The sequence below is a fragment of the Alternaria rosae genome, assembly GCF_020736505.1.
Source record: "Alternaria rosae strain MPI-PUGE-AT-0040 chromosome Unknown BKA58scaffold_2, whole genome shotgun sequence".
In the NCBI taxonomy this organism is placed as follows: domain Eukaryota; kingdom Fungi; phylum Ascomycota; class Dothideomycetes; order Pleosporales; family Pleosporaceae; genus Alternaria; species Alternaria rosae.
In genome coordinates this window covers 3,824,449-3,843,814 of record NW_025763571.1, presented here as the reverse complement: position 1 = coordinate 3,843,814, position 19,366 = coordinate 3,824,449, and the positions used below count along the sequence as shown (strand labels likewise).

At 52.6% G+C, this 19,366-nt stretch overlaps 9 protein-coding genes across 9 annotated transcripts; 3 read left to right on the top strand and 6 right to left on the bottom strand.

Moving 5' to 3' along the window:
- Positions 1-69: 69 nt before the first annotated feature.
- Positions 70-2,536, bottom strand: BKA58DRAFT_378152 (key lime pathogenicity protein). The gene has a single exon (XM_046169681.1). The coding sequence runs from the start codon at positions 2,059-2,061 to the stop codon at positions 448-450; it is 1,614 nt and encodes a 537-aa protein (XP_046029719.1). The 5' UTR covers positions 2,062-2,536; the 3' UTR covers positions 70-447.
- BKA58DRAFT_333215 (uncharacterized protein) lies at positions 2,128-2,535 on the bottom strand (the record flags this gene model as incomplete). The annotated part of the gene is made up of 2 exons (XM_046168198.1): positions 2,470-2,535; positions 2,128-2,404 (listed from the first exon to the last, which is right to left on the bottom strand). A coding segment is annotated over exon 2 (222 nt), but the record flags the coding sequence as incomplete, so codon positions are not given.
- Positions 2,537-3,290: 754 nt separating the features above from the next.
- BKA58DRAFT_105109 (uncharacterized protein) lies at positions 3,291-5,238 on the bottom strand. The gene has a single exon (XM_046163821.1). The coding sequence runs from the start codon at positions 4,765-4,767 to the stop codon at positions 3,304-3,306; it is 1,464 nt and encodes a 487-aa protein (XP_046029718.1). The 5' UTR covers positions 4,768-5,238; the 3' UTR covers positions 3,291-3,303.
- On the bottom strand, positions 5,239-7,046 carry BKA58DRAFT_105108 (YjeF domain-containing protein). The gene is made up of 3 exons (XM_046163820.1): positions 6,715-7,046; positions 6,563-6,660; positions 5,239-6,510 (listed from the first exon to the last, which is right to left on the bottom strand). Exons 1-3 carry the CDS (start codon positions 6,791-6,793, stop codon positions 5,710-5,712), a joined length of 978 nt encoding a protein of 325 aa, XP_046029717.1. The 5' UTR covers positions 6,794-7,046; the 3' UTR covers positions 5,239-5,709.
- Position 7,047: 1 nt separating this feature from the next.
- BKA58DRAFT_105042 (uncharacterized protein) lies at positions 7,048-9,540 on the bottom strand. Its single transcript, XM_046163819.1, has 4 exons — positions 9,218-9,540; positions 9,064-9,156; positions 8,232-8,977; positions 7,048-8,182 (listed from the first exon to the last, which is right to left on the bottom strand). The coding sequence occupies exons 1-4, from the start codon at positions 9,366-9,368 to the stop codon at positions 7,433-7,435; spliced, it is 1,740 nt and encodes a 579-aa protein (XP_046029716.1). The 5' UTR covers positions 9,369-9,540; the 3' UTR covers positions 7,048-7,432.
- Positions 9,541-12,266: 2,726 nt separating this feature from the next.
- Positions 12,267-12,810, top strand: BKA58DRAFT_308549 (uncharacterized protein; the record flags this gene model as incomplete). The annotated part of the gene is made up of 2 exons (XM_046167209.1): positions 12,267-12,344; positions 12,391-12,810. 2 exons carry the CDS (start codon positions 12,267-12,269, stop codon positions 12,808-12,810), a joined length of 498 nt encoding a protein of 165 aa, XP_046029715.1.
- A 551-nt stretch (positions 12,811-13,361) lies between these two features.
- BKA58DRAFT_105024 (phosphatase 2C-like domain-containing protein) lies at positions 13,362-15,010 on the top strand. The gene is made up of 3 exons (XM_046163818.1): positions 13,362-14,037; positions 14,096-14,739; positions 14,790-15,010. Exons 1-3 carry the CDS (start codon positions 13,568-13,570, stop codon positions 14,843-14,845), a joined length of 1,170 nt encoding a protein of 389 aa, XP_046029714.1. The 5' UTR covers positions 13,362-13,567; the 3' UTR covers positions 14,846-15,010.
- Positions 15,011-15,853: 843 nt separating this feature from the next.
- Positions 15,854-17,061, bottom strand: BKA58DRAFT_436575 (PWI domain-containing protein; the record flags this gene model as incomplete). Its single annotated transcript, XM_046173421.1, has 4 exons — positions 15,854-16,332; positions 16,450-16,603; positions 16,653-16,817; positions 16,867-17,061. 4 exons carry the CDS (start codon positions 17,059-17,061, stop codon positions 15,854-15,856), a joined length of 993 nt encoding a protein of 330 aa, XP_046029713.1.
- Positions 17,062-17,230: 169 nt separating this feature from the next.
- BKA58DRAFT_105012 (uncharacterized protein) lies at positions 17,231-19,353 on the top strand. Its single transcript, XM_046163817.1, has 2 exons — positions 17,231-18,794; positions 18,906-19,353. Exons 1-2 carry the CDS (start codon positions 17,665-17,667, stop codon positions 19,057-19,059), a joined length of 1,284 nt encoding a protein of 427 aa, XP_046029712.1. The 5' UTR covers positions 17,231-17,664; the 3' UTR covers positions 19,060-19,353.
- The last annotated feature ends 13 nt before the right edge of the window (positions 19,354-19,366 follow it).

The window sequence follows — 19,366 nt, the reverse complement described above, 5'->3', positions numbered from 1 at the left end:
GGTCGATACGAAGGACGTTGAGCATGGACCGGAAGAAGGGCAGAACCAAACATCACATCAACGCGTACATGTAGATTTTGATTATTTTATTTTTATTTCTTTCAAGCCCGGTGGTAGTACCTACACAGGCATTAACGTTATGCGATAGCAACATCGGAACGTTATGTGAGCGCCTCAAAAGGGCAACATCACTCTCTATAAGCCAAGCAAATCTCTATCATTTACGTCGACGAGCGTGACCAAAAAAATAATAAAAATAGCGCCACGATGCAGACCTACCACAGCTGCTCCATAGGAAGTCAAACTGGTGGTCACAATTCATCAAACGCCAAAGACGACAAAAAATGCAAACGGCCCCAGACCCAACGTTATGTACATCGACGACTCAAAGAGCCAAGTATGAGAAAGAGGATGAGGTTGAAGGAAGAGAGCAGGGGGTGCATGGGCTCAAGGACCCATGTACGCGTCGAACTGGAAGTTACTCATATCGGTGGGAAGAGGTAGGTTCGGGTCGAAGAAAGTGGTGTTGTCAAACACCATGGGCTCATTCGCATGCATGTTCATACCATAGTCCATGTATTGATTTGGGTCAATAGGGACTTGGTCGATCATGGGTACTTGCATGGGCATCGCCATCGGAAGCGGCTGTTGCGACGGAGGGTAAGCGGCAGCAGGAACAGCAGTGTTGTCGATGTCGTACGAACTAGTGTCGAAGGTGTTGTCGATCTGTTCAGACGCATCGTTGTCGGAAGCGCTTTCGGGTGATTGAGGAGTGGGCTTGTTGTCGACCTCCACCTCTTTGATCCAGTTTTGCTTGAGATACTCCATGGGAGGGTCGTCTCCGCCACCGATACCACCACGCTTCTCGTCATTCTTGCCCTTCCTGCCCCTCTTACGGGGATGGAAATGCGCACGTCGAAGGTGAGCGGCAGCGTTGTAGTACGCGCCGTACACCTTCTTGTTACGGCAATGCTTACAGTTGGCGAGGAACTTCTTGTCGGCTGAAGAGTCGACGCAGATGTAGCCCTTCCTGCGAGAGGCATGGGCGCGAGCAATGTGACGGTCAAGCTCATGTGTGCCACGGAACCCATCGGGTCGCTCGTTGCAAAAGTTACACTTGATCTTGGGGTGTTGAGGACGCACGTACGGTGTCTTTGACAAGACACCGACAGTCTTAGAGGATCCATCCTCAGACCTTATCCTTGTCATCTGAGCATTGGATGACGCGGACTCGGTCATGTCATTATTGTCGATTGCTTTTGGGGCAATCTTGCGAGACGCAGCTTGCGCATTGATCTCGCGTTCGCGTTGCGATTGACGAGAGTTGGTCGATGAAGGTGCAGAGACCTCGCTCGAGTAACCCTCGCTTGATGAAGCTGAAGTCGACCTCCGCATATCCTCCGCCAGGCACGACTGATCGTTGTCGGAAGAGGCAAGTGCATGCGCACTTGCAGGAACAGATGAAGAAAGGAAAGCTTCACTGGAGGAGCCAGTGAAGTTGAGAAAATGAGAACCATCAGCGGACTCGCTGATGGGCTTTGATGCGACGTTAAAGGAATAAGGAAATGACCCATCCTCTGGGAGGATGGGCATACATGAAGAAGTTGACTGATTACGCGACATGGAAATGTTATCAAAAAACAGAGGGTTATAACTACCCTGACGACTCATGTTACTAGATTGAGTAACAGGCGTCATCAGAGCGGTTGACGGTGTGCTGGGTGAGGAGACGTCCGAAGACGAACTCCACTGCAAGCTTGGTGTCAGTTGCAACTGCTGTGAATGCTGGGGGGTGGGGAGGGAAGATGAGTTCTCTGGCTGGATACAGCTGCTGACATAGTCGCCAACACTGTACTCAGCGATGCTGTTGTAAGCAGTCTCTGGCATCGACTGAAGAGTCGGCTGTCTTCGCATGGAAGTGTCAGAGTAGAGCGTGTAGTCGGTGTTGGACTCTTGGGACATGGACGGCCAGCCAGAGTAGGTGGTGTTTGAGCGGTGTAGGTTGTTGGTCATTGCCGAGTCGGAGCGATTCATGACGGGAGCAGAACGAGTCCGGTCCATTGATTCGAAGCCAGTTGTCTAGTGGGTGTTAGATCAGGGACGAGTAGACCAAAAATGTGTCCATACTGGGAGCTGGGTCATGTTTGACGTGTTAAAGGCCATTGACCGTGGGACCTGGTGGGCCATGGAGGGTTGCGACGGTTGGCAGGCGGCCTGGAACCAGGCGCGGTTTAGCTCCTCCTCTGAGAGGTGTGCGTTGCTCACGCAGAAGTCGTGCTTGGCTTGTTCGAGGAAGGCGACGTAGGTATTACTACTACTGCTACTACTATTCGCAAGAGTCGAGGCCATGACGTCTGAGGGGTGGTGAGATGGTAAGAATAGTGGTAGCGGTGTAAGAAGCAGACTGGTCGAAACGATGATCAGCAACAACGGCCAAAAGAAGGGCTTGTCTGTGCAGGAAAATCTTACGTTGGTGGTAGTAGATGATTGTGAAGAAGGAAGCAAATGGGGTTATTTCAGAAATGCGAGGCGATGAATAAGTGAGAGTGCGGGTTGGGAAGGGGAGGATGTGCTTTTAGCACCACCTCAGGACATGGGGGACGAGCGATGCGCTGGCTCGTGTTAGAGAGCGTCTGACGAATGCGGCCCGCGCTGAGCGGTGGACGAAGGGCCAAGGTGAGCTCAGAAGGGCTATCCTCGCTGGCGATCGATGCCATCCGTCTGATGTTTCATTGGACAAAAGGGGGCAGCAGCAATTTTCATTCGCTGCCTCACTTTTGGTACACGGAAGCCAACACACCGACCCTGGCTCCTCGATCCTGGGGACCCCCCAGTGCTACCCTATCGTGAACCCACACTCGGTGAGGGACCACCAGGTTTCATGCGTCCATTCGAATTTGGCAAACTGTGCTGTCAGTGGCAGAGGCGTAACCCACACGTTTTTCCTCTGGCGCCGCGCCAATGGCCCTCTTATTCCCAAAGCGTCTACCGCACGGCTGAATCACAAGCCGTCAGTCGTCATCGCTCATGGGTACGCGAAATGCGGAAACGGCGGATCGCCATCAATTTTCTTGCTCGCGTTAGACATGTCAGCAAAACGAAGAGTCCAGGCTCATTGATCGTCTCCCATGCTCGCAACCGCCAGCCCATGTGTCGTGAACTACCCGTTCAGGATGGCACCTCATCGCTATCACGCCTTGGCAGAGCACAACCCCAGGTATCTAGGTATCCCAGCCTGAATCGTGGTACGCGGCTCATTTCCCTAAGGTTTTATTGATTCAATCTACATTATTGCTATCTTGGTTATGAACTTTCGATCTGCTGTCCCCGACTTGCAGGGGACTTGAGAAAGGCTGCGCCAGGAAGGCCTGGTGATAGCAGTCCTCTCAGCCTACTCCGCTTACGTTTTTCTGGTGGGTGCATAGAAACCATAGATGACGCGGACGAGAACGAGGACTTCAATCCGGGAGGACCCTGGGCGACATAAGGACCCATTGGCCCTACCTCCTTCACGCTTGATACGCTTGCCTTGCGGGCGACAAAGTCCTCCATCTCTTCGTCCATGGCGTCACTCATGTTTAGACTTTGTCGTAGCCAATACTGGTCAAAGGTGGCTTCAGTAACCTTTGCGACCACACCAAACTCCTCAAAAAACATGACCATACTATCCAGCCCTGCGGTATCCGATGTTCGCCTTCCTGGTGAGTCTAGCTTGGGGTCAAACGTAAATGGATCAAGCGTTGCGACAGAATCTCTGCGAAGCTTAGCTGGATGCTCTGCAAGCATGATCGCCCCGGGTAGATAAACTCTCCGCCGTTCAGCCGCGTCAACATCTCCATGGTGTTTGCGCTTTAGCGTATAATGGGCTTCTACGTTTGGCCGTGCGGAGGAGGGCGAGTGGGTTATATGAGCAATAGGTCTGACAGGTCGGACTAATTTCAGACCCCACGAGTGAGATGAGCGTGGACTACCTAAAGTTCCACTTGTCGCAATCCGTTCTGGTGTTGCGTAACATTCTTGTGGTGTTTCCGACATCGAGCTGGGCGAGGTAGGTAATATCTTTGACTCAAAGTCCGCCAGAGCTGTGTTCAGAGTATTCAGCGTTCTAAGCTGCTTCTGTTTCAATGTTCCCTGCCCTCGCGACTTATCGAGATAGGAGCCGAGCGTGCGCGTCGTACAATGCGATGTCGCCTCGTTATCCTGGCATGGTGGTTTCGGCAATGCCCTCCGTGGTCCCAATACCCCATTGCTAGAGACCTTCCTAGTATCCAAGCAGTTCGCAGACCCATCATCCGACTTCGGCCTTCTTTTCCTGATTGTGTTCGAGTAGCTCAACCTTACACTGATGGCCCGTCGTGGCTCCAGGGGTGGTGCAACCTGTGCTTCAAAGCCGCCAGGAGGTGCTGTCTGGGACTTCTTCCGCAATCGTGGTCGATCTATCATGCTCTCATCGTTGCCCAAGCTTTCTCCCCATATAATTCTCTTTTCTTTGAGCGTCGGTGACGTTACTCTGATTGTTGGTCTCACTGGCGACTCCATCTGAGTAGGCGAAGGAGATGATCGCGGTGGGGTTCGTTGCTGTATAGAAGCTTCATCGTCATCGTATGCCGCTTCGTCTTCGGAAGAATAGCAGGAGGGGGAGAACACTAAATCCCAAAGCCCGTCGTACATGCTCATGCTGATGTCGCTCGTAGGGCGGCCTGCAAAGTTCGCAGAAGGCAACATCTCGACAGGCATGTCATAGTAGTCCTCTGCAGGGTGTGCCATTTTCCAGTAAAGATGATAGGAAGTGTAGTCGTGAGCACACAAATTTACATATACACAACTCGATGACGGTAGCCTTGCTCAAAGTATCCCTTTGTCCACACATAGCTGCACTGATACTCTTTTTGCACAGATGAACGCGGGGATGCATTCCAATATTTTGGAGGACAAAGAAAGGCATCCGGTTGGGGCGAAGCGCGTACGTTTACCTAGATAAGAACTTCTCTGTGCGCTAATATCAGTTCCTTAACCCCGAGATCGATCAACGTTGCTTACATTGGGTGTAGATTCCCGACCTACGACCTCTTTCGTCCCGAGGTGGCCCCTTGCATATGCGCAGTCGCTGAGCCTCATCAGCACAACCACCAACGCAATTCTCAATAACCGGAACATTTTCATCATGCACGCTGTCTATTTACGGATTCCCTACGTATTCATGCGCTCATTTCATCTTTCCATAAGGGTATGACGTCTTGTTAGGTATCGTTTTCGAGCTACTTTTTATGTAGCGCGTCTACCTTTGAGCGTGTGTTCACGACACAGGGTGATTGCGCAAAGCTATTTTGCGTTAGAAGTCTACGAGAGGCTACATTACAAATGATACTACATGGTCTAAGTTGAGGCAGACAATATCTTGTGACAGGATATCCTATCGTAATCCATTAATGATTGTTACACTCCTCAGTATCTAGACGCTGTTTCTTACTGTAAAGATATTATTCAGCAAATTCGCGCCCACCCCCAGCCTATGTACTTGTTACACAGATACTTTGTTGGTTCGTCAAGTAATCTCATTACGAAGAGGAGAAGTCGTACAAATTGGTTCAAAACATGTAGTTGTACAATTTATTACAGTTCCTTATATATTACCTGCCAGTCTTTGACACAAAATGTGCTTTGCCAAAGACGATTACTTTTGTTATCGCGAAAAGATCCATCCCCAGCTCACAACATAGGAGTCTCTTCCCTCTCACCAATGACGTTGAGGAACGCAGTGTGAACATAGCCAGTCAAGTCGCTGGCTTGCAGCGATCTGCCCTTCTCCTTGAACGCGAGCTTCGAGCACTCCCTAGTGATGCATGATCCACCATACGCCGCAAGAGCAAGAGTCTCGCTCCTTGACATCTCGGTACCAATGTCCCAGATCTTATCGTGGTATGCTTTCCTGTACGCCAACAGGGTCGCTAGGCTGCCAGTAAGAGTGTCACCTTGGCCACCAGAGCGCTTCAGGCCACCCTCGCCCTCAGAAATGAGTGTGTGAGAACCGTTGGAGATATAGTCCTTGGCACCCTTCTGGATGATGGTAACACCGCCGAATGCCTTCGACAGCTTAGCGCACAGCTCTGAAGGATCGCCTTCGTTGACATCTACACCCTTGGCCTTGGCTAGCCTTCCGAATTCGACAACGTTGGGTGTAAGAATACATTCAGTGCAGCCGTCCACGAGTTCTGGCCTTGTCTGTGCGAGGTAGAGACCGTCTGCGTCCAGCACGAACGGAATGCCCTGCTTCCTTGCCTCTTGAATGACCTGTGCGCAGGTGTCTTGCATGAGTTCATCGCGACCAAGACCGGGACCAATGACGATGACGTGGAGACGTGAGAGCATGGCTACTACTTCTGCGGTGACGCTGTCCGCGCTTTCGGACTTGGCGAGGTTCTTTGATTGACGCATGTAAGGGTGTACCATGAGATTGGGCGAGTAAGTCTTGATAACCGCACCGGCGCCGGGTTCGCAAATCACATGGGACTGTATTAAGGTGAGTAGATTGTTCAGGACGAGGATATGTGTATGTTCCTACCATGTCGCAACCTAGCTTTGCGGATGCCATAGCAGAAAAGTAAGGCGCACCAGTGTAGTCTTCACTACCACCAATGACAGCTACACGACCCAATTGACCTGTTCGAAGGCATCAGAATCTGGTCGGGGGCATGATTGTACACCATTGCTTACCCTTGTGAAAACTTTCGAGCATGGGTGGTACCATGTTGTATACCTTCTTCAGGAGGTCTTTCCTAGTTGCGCTGGCCATCTTGAAATCTGCTCGGGGGGCTGAATTATGTATTGGGTGTTTAGTACGAGAAAAAGTAGGAGTCTCGAGTGTTGTTTGATTGCTGTGATGAGCTTTCCACGGCTATGGTTTTGTTATGGAGCTCAACGCGCGAAGAGTACGTCATAATGATAGCGGGGCATTCATTGCTCCACGCGATGCGCGCGCCACAATGGCCATGATACATACGCGTGGAGAACAAAAACATGAGAAGAGTAATCAATGTGATCACAGTGGAATACAACAGTGGCATGTTAATGAGATAATTCCAATTGTTATCGATCGCTAGGACAGTCTCTGACTCCGCTAAAGCTCACTAATCTCCGAGAACCCATGAAAAGAAACACATGTCGCGAAGAATGAGCACGCGTCTTCTCATCGAACTCCACTAACCCTGCTTGTTCAGCACTATATATATGTACACAGATGACCTTATCGTCCAAGATACCAAAGCTGGTGCGCCCGCCGTAGAGATACCCGAACACGTCTCGCTCATGCGTGCTCGTACCAACCATCGCAAGCCGTTACGCTTCAGTATTGCAGTCAGGCTGCTGCAGAAAGACGACTGTAACAGGGCTGAATACGCCATTTCCTTGCTCATTGCTCGTGAGCGCGCTGCGTTTAGGTGGACGCATCATCCGTGGCCGCAGCAGCCGTCTCAGGCTCAGCTGTCGTCTTCTCGATGCCCTCTCCACTCTTTTCAGCTTCTTCTTGCGCTGCAGGCGCATCCTTGATGACATCTTTGTCGGCTTCCGACATGTGCACATCGCCATCCTCGTCAGCGGTCTTGGTGATGGCGGCATCGGTACTGGCACTGTCCTTCTTCTCTTCCTCTGTAGTCTTCTCAGCAGACGGCGCCTCGTCTTTAGCAGACTCAGACTTCTCCCGATCTTCGCTCTTGACACCGTTGGCAGCGGCAGGCTCAGGGTCAGATGCCAGAGCAGGGCCCCACTTGGAGAGGAGATCACTGGAGCGCTGCTTGAAGCTGTACGCATCCTCCATCGGAATAGTTTCCAGCTTCTGAATTGCCCTCAGTACCTTGTGAACCTTGGTCTTTCTTATGATATCAGCCTCTAGATCCTCGTGAGCCTCAAGCTGCTTCAGGTACTCGGACATGCTCGTCATGTCCTCATCTTTTGGTTTCTGGTCGCGCGAGAGGAATCCCTTTTGCAAGCGATGACGGAGGTAGAGAACTTGCTTCTCGCGCTTCACTAGCCGCTCCTCTTCAGTCATAGGAGCCTCTTCTGGTGTTTCAGGCGCAGCTTCTTCACTCGCTTTCTTCTTAGACTTGGGCTCCTTCTTAGGTTTCGCGGCTGATGCGGCCTTTGGTGTCTTGCCAGTCGTCAACTTGATCTTGGGAGTCTTTACAGCCTGTAAACAAGTTAGAGTACGTAAACCAATGGAAACATGCGGTCCATACCTTCTCATTCTCGCCATCGCTTTGATCATCCTTCTTGCGCTTCTTGGTGGCCTTCGCCTTCTTTGCAGGGGCAGCATCGTCACCAGCTTCTCCCATCTCAGCGTCTTCTGAGTCGTCAGGGGCTGTGCTTTTACGCTTGGCTGACTTCTCAGCCTTCTCCTTCTTCTTCTGCTCCTTCTGCTCCACGTCTTCTTGCATCGCAGATTCGTGGGCAGCCAGCATCTCCTTGAAGTGTGCCAGGTCGTGACCCTCAGCCGCGATCTGATACGCTTCCCAGAGCTGCTTGTTCTTCTTCCCTTGGTTGCCGGACTCCACGTCCTTCTTCACCTCCTCGATGTCGAATGACAACAGCTCAGTGTTGACTTGCCATGCGAATTCGTTGGTGCCCAGGAACATGACCGGGTATCTCCGATCCTTAGCGTTTTTGCCGCCCTCGAGAAAGTCTTCGCGGTACGTACCGTCAATGCGCTTAGCACTGACAGGACGCTTGCTAAGCAGCGACTCTGGGAGCATTTGTTCATCGCAAACAATGACTGGCCATGGCTGGTAACCCCGCATGGCGACCATGAACATGTCACCAGGCGAGACATTCAGACGCAGTTCGGGTGGTGGCTTCTTTCCCTTCTTAGCCGGTGTCTTCTTCTTGTGCTCGGGAACGCCCGCACCGGATTTGCGCTTGTCGTTGGCAGCCTTCTTTGGTGCTGGGGTGCCATTCGTCGCTGGCGCGTCGGAGGCTGGAGCAGCATCTGGGAGAATGGGTTAGTACGCGAGTCTGATACGTTGATACCGCTCATAGAGCCCGAAGTCTGAAATCAAGTATGGCTGAACTTACTTGCGTCGTCGCTAGCCGTTGGCTCTGCCTGCGCGTCAGCAGTGGCGTCTTCCTTCGCGGCATCGTCCTTTTGCGCAGCGTCGTCTTTGGGAACTGATTCGCGATCGCGTTAGCTACCGCGCCGTGGAAAATTTACGAGCAGACAATTGGTTACCTTCAGCGACACCTGAGGTGGTTATGACACCGTCCTCAGCCGGCTTTGCCTCAGCGACAGCAGGCTCTGCAACAGCGTCTGTGGAACGCGTCGGTAGTTCAGCAGTGTTGGTGGTGTCCGCAGGCACGGGTGGGTTGGCCTCGTCCGCCATTGTGCGAGTCGAGCTCACGCTTGTACGATGTCGTGTCGACGCGTAAGGGAGGCGCAGATTCGCGAATTACCTCGTCGATGTGTCGGACGCGATGGCAGTGTCGCGTGATTGATGGTCGACCGGGTAGATCGATGGTGCGCGGTGGGTGAGGTGGTTGGGTCGTATTGTGGTGGTGTGGGGAGGGCAAGAAAGAAGAGATCGGAGACGCAACTCTTGAACTTTCCAGCGACGCCAGGCGCAGCACGTGACGTTCTTCGGCCTGCACGCACCACAAGAGCTATCGCGTTCAGAAAAGCGCGAGGTAATTGGGACTCGTTCGTTTAGGCACCGGTGAAGTTTTGGTAATGTTGCAGCAAGTGTGGCGTGTTTGCTGCGTCGTGGGAGGTTTCGCGCGATGCGATGACTTGGGTCCGTGCAGGAGTACAGCCCTGAGAGCAGCCGCGCCTCCGGCCAAGCAAACCCACTGTTCTAATACTTGTGCACGAAGCTTGCTGATGACGCGAAAGTAACGGTATTCCCGCGTCGGCGCAGCTCTCTCGACTACGCCTTTCTCCCTTTGTTGGGCTACGGGGAGCGGTCGATCGGCACTGAGTGAGAAGCCGCCACGGACGAGCTAGACGAAGCCCTCTAGGTAAGAGCGCAAGCCGATGGAAGCGACACCTTCTGAGACCACCGTTCCTAGCTCTTTCTTGTCCTGTGAAGTCAGTGTAGTCGTCGTTAAATGATGACGCTTGTGATGCGAAGATAGTGAGATGCGAGCGGCTAAGTTGCGTGGCACCAAGTGAGAACGCTGAGCTGCGGGGTTTTGGACGTGCTCGGGGTAGACTTGTCAGGGTAATTTTGCATTTCGGTTACTACTAAACCGTCGTCAGCTTAAGTATTGTTGAATTTAGATAAAACAAAGAAATACTCACTGTAGTCTAGCCTGCGTTCTGCCAAAATTCCGGATCTTACCATAGAGACAAAGCCAACGACCCTGCCAGCTCCATTGTCCCCATGCCTTAGCAACTCTTCTCCTGCGCGACAGCTCTAGCTGCACAGTCCAGAATAGGTGCATATATGTAAGTTACCTTGATTGAATAAGATGGCCAGTGTTTGAAGTCGAAATCAAGCTGGCGTTGAAAGTTTGGCACATCTGCCTTGATGAACTATACAGCGACGTCCCAAAGGCCATTCAGGAGGACGTTGCAATATAATAAATGAAATCAGTTAAACCCACCTTCAAAGAGCGATCATTACGCCGTGTCGGTCCCGTGATGCGTGAGGCCTTGCTGTTCCTCGGATCTACTTTCAGGGCATCGTGACTTCGTGAACCTGGCAGCATGCTTCAATACAGGCCGTTTCATACGATACTGCATCCTTGCAGAGGTCGCACGAATTCCATCTCTTTACCGAATTCGTAAAATATGTCTTTCTCGACTCGGAGAAGTCGTGATGAAAGCGATGATGCCCCGTACAAGTCGGGAAGAGTAACAACAGTGGGACTCTGCGTACAATATGCCGGGAAAATATGCATCGGAGAGAATCTGCAATCGACTCGAACATTGGACGAGAGCGTTATCATGAACGTGCTGAAGGCCAGATTTACGAGCTTCGATAGCGGTATTCGAAACCACACTGCGAGACTTAATGCTGACCATGCTCCCGTATTGTCTGGATCGCCTCGTGGAACCTGAAATCGGCCAGGGTTGTATATCAGTTACGCATAACAAATATGCCAGAACATTATACAGGATCAATAGTACCCCCAGGCAGGATTGAGGACGAACTCTCCTGGGTGGAAGGCTTCCCCGGATTGTCATGGTCCGAGACGGGGGTGTATCCCGTACCCGCGTTATTATCGATAAGCCTGCATCTGCCATCTCTTGTGTAGTGTCCACGGCGAGAAGACGGTTGTATGTCGCTTCCACGTATAGAGCCAGATTCGATCATTGTCTGGTGGTAGCCCGATATCGTGCAAATGCTACGAACCAATACGACTTGCCTTCCATCGCCTCGAGTGATCCAGTCGCCGGCAGCATTTCTTCTTGGGACATATGCGAAGTAATGCTAAGAGCCCCAATACAAAAAGACGCTTTGTTGTGGTATGCGATGATCACGATCATGATCGTTGTCACGACCTCTGAACGTAAAGCGCCTCGACAAGAGCCCTTGTCAAAGCTGCTTTCGCAGAGCCAAGGCACGGGGGCCATAAGTAGGCCAACCTCGAGGCCCTAGACGTGCGATTTCCATATCCATCAATGTTCTCGTCCGATGTGGTTACTAGTGCGATGTATGCGATTGTCGTTCGTCCGACCGGTTTACGTGGGCGATCGAGGGGCAGTGGTGCGCTGGTAGTGCCATCGTGTGGTCGTAGTGCGGTAGAGAAGTAATGAGAGTACAGAGCGGCTATCCAAACTCTGCACACGAAGAATGCGAGATGTCCATTTGCTCGCGCTTTGAGGGTGTTGATGGTGTTCGTAGCGGGCGGCTCCTACGAGCGAGACCTGTGGTTGTCGCTAGTGGACCGCCCATCACGTGTACTATTAAGCGCTGCAAAACCATGTGTGCCCTAAGAAGAGCCGCAGTGCAGGAGTCCAATTTGGTCACGAAGATCAAATGGACACGTGAGAATCCAGCATGGAAAGTGCATTAGTCGAGAGGCTTAGACGGTACCGTCGAGGGATGCGTTCAGGATACCTGCGGCCGTAGGCTTACGCAGGTGCGTGCAGGCCGGCTAGAACGTCTGTCATACGTTCTGAAACATACAGGCACTGCAAAAGCCTTACCCGCTAGAGCCCGGTCCGCGCATGCTGCAAATGCTAGCGCAAGGCAATCGACGACCCGGCGATCTGCATCCCTAGCTTTCCTCTGAAAGTTGCGTAACAAACATCCCCGCAATATCTCCCTACCAGGACAATGGCAACTGAAGCGCCCACCGCCAACGGCGCGTCTACCAGCAACTACCAAGCACTATGGGCGGACAAGTACCGTGGTGTATGTATTTCCGAATACCCGGCATGCCTAGTCTAACGACCCGTAGGCGACAGTTGAAGACCTTGACCCCCCGCCTGCGCTGTCCATCCAGCCCTCGGACCCCATATCATGGGCGCTCATGTCCGGCCTTGAGCGCGACTACACACACCTTACAGTCATCTCGCAAACGAACCGCGCCCTACTCGGCTACATCAGCATCCCGCATCTCCAACAACTCCTCAAAGAGGGTAAAGTCAAGGACAGCGACCCAGTCGAGGCTGCCATGCACAAATTCCAGCGTCGCGGCAGGAGATACAAGGTCATCACCACAGAGACGCCTCTGGAAGAGCTCGAGGAGTTCTTTGCCGGCGGGGTAGATGGAAGCGGGAAGCAGGAGTTTGCGGTAGTGACGGACGCGAGTAGGAAGTTCGTCCTGGGCGTGGCTACACGGGCGGATCTGGAGAATTTCGCGAAGAGGAGGGCATGAGTTGGCTTGTATGCTCAGTCATGGGCAACGGAGGAACTTGGGAAGATCAACATAGGATGCATTGGCAGGCGTTTATCTGGTATACCCTATGACAATGCTATGGAAGCTCAATTCAACACGGCTTGAAGGACAATGATCCTCATGAAAACAGTCATCTACGACACCTACATCTGCGAGATGGTACCTAGGTAGGCAGGCTGGTATCTACGTAGCCTCTAGCGCTGTCATGAAAGCTAGATTTACATATAGTCGCGCTCCACAGCCCAAATTAGAAGCTATAGAAAAACACACGCAAACCAATGTAGTAGGCAAGATAACACATATTTCTTAGAAGTACTACAAGATACGTGCTTGTAGTACCCTGGCGCATCCGGCCTTCGCAACAGTGCCAGCGGTAGCGACGATCTCTCGCTGATTTACACAGCACTAATCCATAGAACCATGTACAAGACCATGTTCCGTATATCACGTCTGTGCAATCTCACTCAACTACTTTTGAAACTCCTAAGAACTCTATGGCGATTTCTCGCGTGAGATGAACGCTTCGACACCCACACGTCATGGTAGACGGCAATACCACCTGCTGACTCATGTTCTCTCATTCCCGATCCACGGTCGCCATGCGCAAACCGCATTCTCGGGTTCCCCACACACCGGAAGGTAGAGCGACGGCTCCGCATGGTTTTTTGGGTTGAACATTTTTGGACGCGAAAGTCCTCAACAGAACTTTTCCTTCTCTGCATACCCCATCGCTGGCATGCTCGCACCTTCCTTTCGCATGCGCAGTAGACCCCTCCTCCAGCACCAACTATCACAAGCCTGGAGACTAGCACCCCGAAAGTCGGCAGTAATCGTCTTCCCGCAACGTTCGAGATGGTATTCTCAGCAAGTGTCTAAGGCGCAAACGGGCGCTGGCACGACTACGCCTGTTCCCGATAACGCTGAGCCGCCCAAGTCCAAGTTGCCTTTCTACTTCGAGGCCGGATATGCGCTTTTCGCAAAGAGGCCTTCGCGGCCATTTCCTCCACCTTTCCTGTCGCTGCCTTCGACGAGTTTCTCTGAGCCCCTGAGTACGCACAACAAGAGTCGCGATCGCCGGCCGACAGTCAACGGGCAGATGATAAGAGGCGTCACAAACGGGGACGATGCGGTACTCGTCAGTGAGAGCTTCATTGCAGCAAATGATGGCGTGGGCGCATGGGCAACAAGAGAAAAGGGTCATGCCGCGTAAGTCGCGTGCCGTCTGGTCGCTTCAAGATGTACAAGTGCTAACCATACTCCGCAGTCTATGGTCCCGCCTCATCGCCCATTTCTGGTCACTTGAAATCGAGAGCGCATCCTACTCCTCTACCTCACCTCCAGACCCCGTCACATACCTCCAGACCGCATACGAACTTACAAAACAAGCGACCTCCTCGCCCAACGAATGGCACGGCACGACCACCGCTTGCGGAGCGCTTCTTGGGGCAGACAACGAGCAACCAGACCACCCCTTACTCTACGTAACGCAACTAGGCGATTCCCAGATCCTCGTCATACGACCGAGCAGCAAGGAGGTCATATTCAGGACGAAAGAGCAGTGGCACTGGTTCGATTGCCCGCGGCAGTTAGGGACTAATAGTCCAGACACTCCGGACAACAACGCAGCCATGGATTGCGTAGAAATCCAGGAAGAAGATGTCGTCCTGGCAATGTCGGATGGCGTAGTAGACAATCTGTGGGAACATGAGATTGTAGAAAACATCTGCGAAAGCATGGAGAAGTGGAAGGGTGACAAGGAGAAAGACACAGAGGATCAGACGTACGCTGATGGTATGCAATTTGTGGCGCAGCAGCTGGTCAACGCTGCGAGAGAGATTGCTCAAGACCCGTTTGCTGAGAGTCCGTATATGGAGAAGGCGATTGATGAGGGCTTGTCTATTGAAGGAGGTACGTATAGCTAGCCATCTGGATGGGATACTTTGCTGACATCATTCTAGGAAAACTTGACGACATCAGTGTCGTAGCTGCACAGTGCAAACGGCGCAAAGGATGAAGTCGTGAAGAGAAGTTTCGATGATTGAACTCTGCAAAGAACTACACACCATACCGGGCGCCGATGGCCACCGAACGTACCAGGGCCCGACCACGGAAAGCCACATACAAGACTAGGTCACAGGCCACACCCGACTTTGTAACCTTGCGAATGGCCCTGCACACGTGTACTCCTGTGTCACAGCGTCGCAGCGTCACACCAAAGCCCGAGACATACATCGCGCCGAAAAGCCGGAGGTGCTACAGGAACGTACTCGATGTTTTCCTTACTACCATAGAGGAGTCTGCGAACTACATGGATTTCTACTACGTTTTCTATCGCGGGTAACTTATGTTGCATATTCAGGCCCATGCTACGACACTGGAGCCACATACCAGATCGAAGATGTATGCGCTACACCACATTGATCACAGGCACGTTGTAGAAGGGGATTGGAAAAGAATACTTTATGAGATTGAAATAGAATGCTCAGGGTTGCGATATGTAAAGCCGTGTAGGGTACAAATGGCCATCAGGCTATTAACGGGCGTAGTTGCAGTACAGACATTCTCTATCCATCCATGTCATTATGATTTGAAGTTCTCCATGGCGCTGGGGCAAAGATACGATTCAAGAAATTAAAGGAGAGTCGCAATTGAAACGATCATAGTTGCCTTTTCCTTTCCTTTCCAGATGTATATGGTGGGGATCGGGATGGATCGTGTGCTCTCTTCATTGGACGGCACCGCCAACACCGCTTCGCTTCTGCATAGGAAGAACGCGGTCCCGTTAAACATGTCTTGCAGAGAGCATGCTTATAGGCAGCCTATGACTTGGGAGTACCCTCTCCACGAACCGGTGATCCTGTGGGTGAGCGAGTGACACGACGTCTAGCCCTACCGGTTTTGCTGCGAGAACGTGACCTGCTAGAGCTAACGGATCGTTTACGCTTTTTGATGTCGGCGCGAGAACCGTTTGAATCAGCCCCAGATGAAGTAGAGTGTCTGCGCCGCCGCGGTCGTGCGGGGCTTATAGACATAGAGCTTGATGGGGAGCGACGCCGGCGGCGGGGAGGAGTTCGTGATCGGGAATGTGATCGCAGCCTGGGTGCTGGTGAGCTCGACTTGTTTCTGACTGGCGGGGAACTAGATCGCGAAATGTGCCTGGGTGGCCTCCTGCTGTCCCGGCTTCGAGACCGGTCTCTCCTTCGTCTTGCAGGAGGAGACTTGCTACGGGAAGGAGACCGACGACGCGTACGACGAGGAGGAGATCTTGAGCGGTCAGCTGATGGGGAACGCCGCGGTCGGCGTCGTGGTGGTGGGGATCGAGAGGGTTCTGACGATGGTGAGCGACGTGCACGACGAGGTGGTGGAGATGCAGAACGACTGCCCGAAGGTGAGCGACGACGCTCGCGAGATCTTTCGCGACGGCCTCCGCGTCCGCGGCCACGACCTCCTCCAGGTATGTAAACATCACGCTCGCGATTCGGTGGTGAGGGTCTTCGTCTCCTGTCACATGTCAGCAGTCTTGAACTTCAGCGTAGAGGCCTAACACATACGGTGGTGATCTTGAGTCGCGATCGCGACGTGGAAGCCCTCTGTCAAAATCCCTTCCCCGTCCCCTACGATCACTACCACGGTATCGTCCTCCTCCTCCTCCACCACGGCCACGTTCGGATCGTTCAGGTCGATCGGATCGCTCGCTCTGACGGAACGAGTCAATCATAGCGTTCTGCGCTTGTTCTTCGGCGCGTCGAGCGTCAGCAGCGGCTTTGGAAAGCTATGAGGTATTAGCAATGGCAAACGTGCAAGCCCGTGACCCAACTTACCTGCTCCTGTTGCAATTCGGCCTTCTTCGCTTCGAGCAATTCTCGGGGCACACCCATAGGACTGTCCTGCGCACTCAGCATGAGATCCCATAGCTCTTTGCAGAAAGGTGCGGTGTCCTTGTTGAGGAAGCCCGTGAGCTGAATCTGGATTTCCTTGATCTTGGGCTGCGTCGGTCAGCAAACATTGCCCTGTGTCAACTGGAGCGTTACTGACGAATTGGTTCTGTTCAATCAAATTGTAGCAGGTCTCGACCACAATGTCATCTTCGTCACCGAGAATAGTGGTGATCCTGTTAGCAATCCACTTCTTCATCAGGTCGATGTTGACTTTCTCGATGTCGACCTTCTTGTCGAACTCAGGTGGGAACTTTGTCGCCTTGAGACGCTTCTGATCGATGCTGAGCGCCATTTTGAGGGCTGAAGATAGTGTGAAGTTGCAGGAGTAATGGGGTGGCGCGTGTGCGGAGAGACGAGTTCGCGACGGTGAAAGCTGGAGCTCGGGCGGGCCCATCTGCGGGCTTGGCGTCAACCTCCGGGGATTACGTCGTTCATGCAGGTACGACTGACGCTAACGCTGTCGTCATTCGTCCCAGCCCTCACGCTTTCCCTGCCATATCTTGAGTCGAGAGATCACAGAACGCAGACATCCGTAGACACTACACAATTATGAGTGCACATTGAAAATACAGAATTGTGCTATCGTGGCAATGAATCTACTTCATCCGCTCTCCCGCAACATGCTACACTCAGCTGTGTGGAATGGGCATCGTTGAGTATGCAGCTGCTATACCTGTGCATTTGTGCCTGCCGCCACTTTATCGACTTGTTTGGATCAGAGCTTCTCCTTCTGTCATATAGACAAGATGTGTCGATTGGAAAGGATGTGGCCACACTCATCCACTTACCTGGGCCAGCATACCATCTCTCCCGCGTCCCATCTCACCAGTCTGGTTGCTTTTCATAGCTCTTCCTTAGCATCTTTTGTCTATCATTAATTCCATCCGCACTTGTAATGGCGGAATCAGCTGCGGCTTCGGATGTGCCTCCCGTGGAGCGACCGGAGAAGCATACCAAGCCCAAACGTCCTCACAAGCCTGCGAAGCCCGGACATCATGACAGGCCCGCACCACCCCCACCGCCTGTCGAACCGCCTCATAATCCTTACCCTGAAGACACAGATCAAACTGCACCTGAGCCGAATGTTGAGCCAGAACTACCGTCGGAGCCCGAGGCAGAGCCCGGGTCACCAACAAGAGAACCACCACATCCTGAAGACGAAGTTCCTCCTCCTGCGCCAGAGCCCGAGGCAAAGTTCGGTTCACCAACAGGGGAAACTCCGGAACTTGACTTCAAATCTCCCCCCAATCCACCAAAGGAGGGCCCTGGTGAATTTCAGACTGATGGTGCTGCTGAACAAACACCTGAAGCTACCCCAGAAGAACCTGCAGCTAAGCCTGCAGCTGGAGAGCCTGAAGCTGCACCTACTCCAGATCAACCCTCCGTAGATCCTGCACCTGAGCCGGATACAGAACCTGCAGTTGCCCCCGAAGAACCTGCAGCAGAGCCACCAGCTGAAGAGCCTGAAGCTGTCCCTGAAGAACCAGCAGTAGAACTATCAGCTGAGGAGCCGAAAGCTACAGCACCCGCCGAAGCTACATCAACAGAGCCAGAAGTTGCCCCACCAGCTGAAGAAGAATCTCAGCCGGAAGCAGAGCCAACGTTACAAGTGCCTGCTACAGAGCCCGTTGAGACAGAACCTGTAGAGTCTCCACCACCAGCTGCCGAGCCCGAACCTACGCCCGCGCCTGTCGAAAGGGCAGCCGAACCAGAAGTGCCTGCTGAACCTCAGCCGGCATTCACTGAGCCAGTGCCAGATGCACCAACAGAACCTCCACTCGCACCACCTGTCGCAGAAGAACCCGAGGCAGCACCGACTGCGGAACCTGAGGTCGTACCAATTTCCAGAGCAGTAGAGCCAGAAGCACCAGCAGAAGCTGCACCAAGACCGGAAGCCGCTCCTGCATATACTGCGGCAGAGACTGAAGACCTGCCGCCTCAATCTCCAGAGGCACCGGCGCCTGAAGCGGCACCTTCTGTAGCAGAAACAGAAGCACCAGCTCCTTCTGTTGTAACTACCGCTACGTGAGTACACCAACCCTTTCTCCGCAAACCTGATACCGTACCTTCTTCCTCTGTCCCTGTCAGCATATACTACATTTCCCCTATAGCCGCTTCCATTCTAACGTCCGCCAGCAAAACCCGCAAACGTGACAAGGTCAAGCTACTTGCGGCGATGCGCGCACCACCCGAATCCGTCCCCATCATGGTGCTTCTCCGCCAGAAAAAGAAGGCTGGTGAGGACATCAAAGCCATTGCCGATGCCATGCTTGCGGCCGCAGGATCGTGAAGTGAACTGGAAGATTGGTATTTGGATCGTGGTGGTGAACTCCAAATCTCCCTAAGAACACCCTCTACCTGGCGTTGATTACCGGTTCCTATGTAGATGTTACTCTTAACTCAATGTCATCTTTACCCTCGTCTCTGTTTACGTGTAACGCCTCTTCTCTGCTCCATACCCGTACATGATGAACATTGAACTTTTCTCAGCACGCTCTTTTTTACCTACTGCAGCATATGTAAGAAGTTTACTACGTTGGTATCTTAATAGCCTAGACGACTACATTATCTTGGTTCCTCTAGAAAAGGCTTCCAGC

Bases quoted from the DNA above. Each gene is read 5' to 3' on its own strand.
- BKA58DRAFT_378152 (XM_046169681.1), bottom strand. From the start codon at position 2,061: ATGGACCGGACTCGTTCTGCTCCCGTCATGAATCGCTCCGACTCGGCA.
- BKA58DRAFT_105109 (XM_046163821.1), bottom strand. From the start codon at position 4,767: ATGGCACACCCTGCAGAGGACTACTATGACATGCCTGTCGAGATGTTG.
- BKA58DRAFT_105108 (XM_046163820.1), bottom strand. From the start codon at position 6,793: ATGGCCAGCGCAACTAGGAAAGACCTCCTGAAGAAGGTATACAACATG. The intron at 6,661-6,714 runs GTAAGCAATGGT...GCCTTCGAACAG, and splicing joins GCTCGAAAGTTTTCACAAGG to GTCAATTGGGTCGTGTAGCT. The intron at 6,511-6,562 runs GTAGGAACATAC...ACCTTAATACAG, and splicing joins CAAAGCTAGGTTGCGACATG to TCCCATGTGATTTGCGAACC.
- BKA58DRAFT_105042 (XM_046163819.1), bottom strand. From the start codon at position 9,368: ATGGCGGACGAGGCCAACCCACCCGTGCCTGCGGACACCACCAACACT. The intron at 9,157-9,217 runs GTAACCAATTGT...ATCGCGAATCAG, and splicing joins CACCTCAGGTGTCGCTGAAG to TTCCCAAAGACGACGCTGCG. The intron at 8,978-9,063 runs GTAAGTTCAGCC...CCATTCTCCCAG, and splicing joins AACGGCTAGCGACGACGCAA to ATGCTGCTCCAGCCTCCGAC.
- BKA58DRAFT_105024 (XM_046163818.1), top strand. From the start codon at position 13,568: ATGCTCGCACCTTCCTTTCGCATGCGCAGTAGACCCCTCCTCCAGCAC. The intron at 14,038-14,095 runs GTAAGTCGCGTG...CATACTCCGCAG, and splicing joins AGAGAAAAGGGTCATGCCGC to TCTATGGTCCCGCCTCATCG. The intron at 14,740-14,789 runs GTACGTATAGCT...ACATCATTCTAG, and splicing joins GGGCTTGTCTATTGAAGGAG to GAAAACTTGACGACATCAGT.
- BKA58DRAFT_105012 (XM_046163817.1), top strand. From the start codon at position 17,665: ATGGCGGAATCAGCTGCGGCTTCGGATGTGCCTCCCGTGGAGCGACCG. The intron at 18,795-18,905 runs GTGAGTACACCA...AACGTCCGCCAG, and splicing joins TCTGTTGTAACTACCGCTAC to CAAAACCCGCAAACGTGACA.